This window comes from Mya arenaria, chromosome 10 (assembly GCF_026914265.1).
Source record: "Mya arenaria isolate MELC-2E11 chromosome 10, ASM2691426v1".
Lineage (NCBI taxonomy): Eukaryota > Metazoa > Mollusca > Bivalvia > Myida > Myidae > Mya > Mya arenaria.
The window spans coordinates 20,569,329-20,571,862 of NC_069131.1; the positions used below are offsets into that span (position 1 = coordinate 20,569,329).

General features: G+C 38.6%; 1 protein-coding gene across 1 annotated transcript; it reads right to left on the minus strand.

The window, feature by feature from the left end:
• Positions 1 to 221: 221 nt before the first annotated feature.
• Positions 222 to 1,912, minus strand: LOC128204437 (histidine-rich glycoprotein-like). The gene is made up of 3 exons (XM_052905853.1): positions 1,870 to 1,912; positions 988 to 1,268; positions 222 to 770 (listed from the first exon to the last, which is right to left on the minus strand). Exons 1-3 carry the CDS (start codon positions 1,910 to 1,912, stop codon positions 222 to 224), a joined length of 873 nt encoding a protein of 290 aa, XP_052761813.1.
• Between the last annotated feature and the right edge of the window lie 622 nt (positions 1,913 to 2,534).

Consider the following 2,534-nt stretch of genomic DNA (forward strand, 5'->3'; position numbering starts at 1 on the left):
TTAGTGTTATCACTGACATTAAAACTCTTTTAAATCTTATTAAGAATGCATATACATGGTCTGCACACGTATGCAAACCGTTATATTCTCTTTCGCTTCGCTAGCTTGACTTTTAATATACTTAAGTTAGAAAAAGCGAAGTAAAGTACAAAAAAATCAGGTAAAATCAAGTCAAGTCATTTCAAACCAAGTTAAGCCAAGTCAATCCATGTCAAGTCAAATCAAGTGTGGTGTGGTGTGGTCTGATCTGGTGTGGTGTGGTGTGGTGTGGTGTGGTGTGATGTGGTGAGGTGTGGTGTGGTGTGGTGTGGTGTGGTGTGGTGCAGTGCACTGCAGTGTGGTGTGGTGTGATGTGGTGAGGTGTGGTGTGGTGTGTTGTGGTCTGGTGTGGTGTGATGTGATGTGGTGTGGTGTGGTGTGATGTGGTGTGGTGGGGTGTGGTGAGGTGAGGTGTGGTGTGGTGTGGTCTGGTGTGGTGTGGTGTGGTGTGGTGTGGTGTGGTGTGGTGTGGTGTGGTGTGGTGTGGTGTGGTGTTGTGTGTTGTGTTGTGGTGTGGTGTGGTGTGGTGTGGTGTGGTGTGGTGTGGTGTGATGTGATGTGTTGTGGTGTAATGTGCTGTGGTCTGGTGTGGTGTGATGTGGTGTGGTGTGGTGTTGTGCAGTGCACTGCAGTGTGGTGTGGTGTGATGTGGTGAGGTGTGGTGTGGTGTGTTGTGGTGTGGTGTGGTGTGGTGCAGTGCACTGCAGTGTGGTGTGGTGTGGTGTGGTGCACTGCAGTGGAGTGTGGTATGTCGCTGCATATTTGCTAAAATATTTTAAAATCCACTTCAAATTAGACTACTACTTACTACATCTGCAACTGTATATTTGAGAAATAAATAACCTCATAGTTCAAGTTTTCTATTAAAGATTGAAGAAAATGTTAGGAAAGCTGTGTTCATGTAAATACCGTCGTTGCGTTGTTTTATTCCCAATTGTCGCGCTGTACATTGTGCAGGGGTTGTGTGGGTTGGGTTGGGTTGGGTTGGGTTGGTGGTGGGGTGGGGTGGTCAGGAATGGGGCGTTGTGTGTTGCGGTATGGTGTGGTGCGGTGGCCTGGGTGGGGTGGGGTGTTGTGAGGTGTGTTGTGGTGCGGTTCGGTGTGGTGCGGTTGGTTGGAGTGCGGTGTTGTGTGGTGCGGTGCGGTGCGGTGCGGTGTATAGGAGTAGGGTTGAGGGGTGGGTTCGGTTGTGGAGGGTTGGGGATAATTATATTTTATCGTTGTAAATACTATATTGTAAAAAATGTATCAATTGTATTTACTGGATTATCTACAAAATAAAATAGAGAAAGAAAGCACTGGTTATAGAAGGTTTGTTGATTTCAGTGTAAGATCGTTTCTTATGTCAGTAGCGATCATAGAAAAACTATTTTTCCATTCTAGGCTAAATTATGACATCGTTGTTTTCAATTTTTTGCAATCTACCGTCATGCCGATACTGTCATGATTGATATTTTGTTAAGCTTATAATATATTGCGTTTCTTATATATATTCTATATAGTGAGTGTAATTGTTTGTTTCTGATCAACCACAGGGTAAATTAGTTTAGTGTAACCTTAAACGTGGTATAGGCAAACCTCAAACCGAAATTAAATCTTAAAACATTAGTAACGTGTGTCTAATTTAAAGCGTTTGATTAAAATCGTAGTTGTTTTAATTATCGAGGAATTGAGACTGATATTCATCTTTTCAACATGTATTTTCAAATGCTAAGATCCGCTTTATGCGGACTATAAAAACAAGTCAAAGACTAAGTCTACATGGATAAACAAATGCATACTAAACTCGAGCATTATCTGACCAAATATCCTTTTGCAACTAGCGATGACTTTGTCTTAATTCAGATGTGTGAACAATGACAAGGGTCGACATTTTGATACTGGGATCGATAACAGCGTTTCATTATAAATGAAGATAGCGAAGGCGTATATTCATCCATATATTTATATTTAAATTTGAGAAATAATTTTTAACTTATGGTGAAAATGTTCTTTCAAAATCTTCACTTTTTAAAAGAAAAATAATGCTAGAATTTATTTAGTTTGATCTATGGTTGAATCTTTATCTGCCTTGTTTAATTAGATTTTTCTTACTTTTCAAGATTGAAATACAGTCATAATCTAATGTGTATAAATTTACAAAACAGCTGACTATATGTGATATAAATTTACTTTAGTGCTATGTTTGTTTGTAATGCTAAGGATAACTTATGTATTAAATAGTTTAAATACAATAAATGATCAAATGAGTTTTCAATTTATATTTTTGTAACATTAAATACATATTATTATCAATATGTACAGGTGAACGCCTATAACACCTAGGTCATACGGTGTCATATATTATGTATACAACCCAATGCAGTTCGTAGTTCACAGCTTATACGTAAATAATTGAATATTTAGTGTTTACGTCTGACTTGATATACTTGAATTCGATCAAATATCAAATGAGTGCTTTAGGCCAATATAAATTAATTGCTAGATTTTCATCC

Bases quoted from the DNA above. Each gene is read 5' to 3' on its own strand.
- LOC128204437 (XM_052905853.1), bottom strand. From the start codon at position 1,912: ATGTCGACCCTTGTCATTGTTCACACATCTGAATTAAGACAAA. The intron at 1,269-1,869 runs GTCATCGCTAGT...TTTACAATATAG, and splicing joins CACATCTGAATTAAGACAAA to TATTTACAACGATAAAATAT. The intron at 771-987 runs GTACAGCGCGAC...ACTCCACTGCAG, and splicing joins CCACACAACCCCTGCACAAT to TGCACCACACCACACCACAC.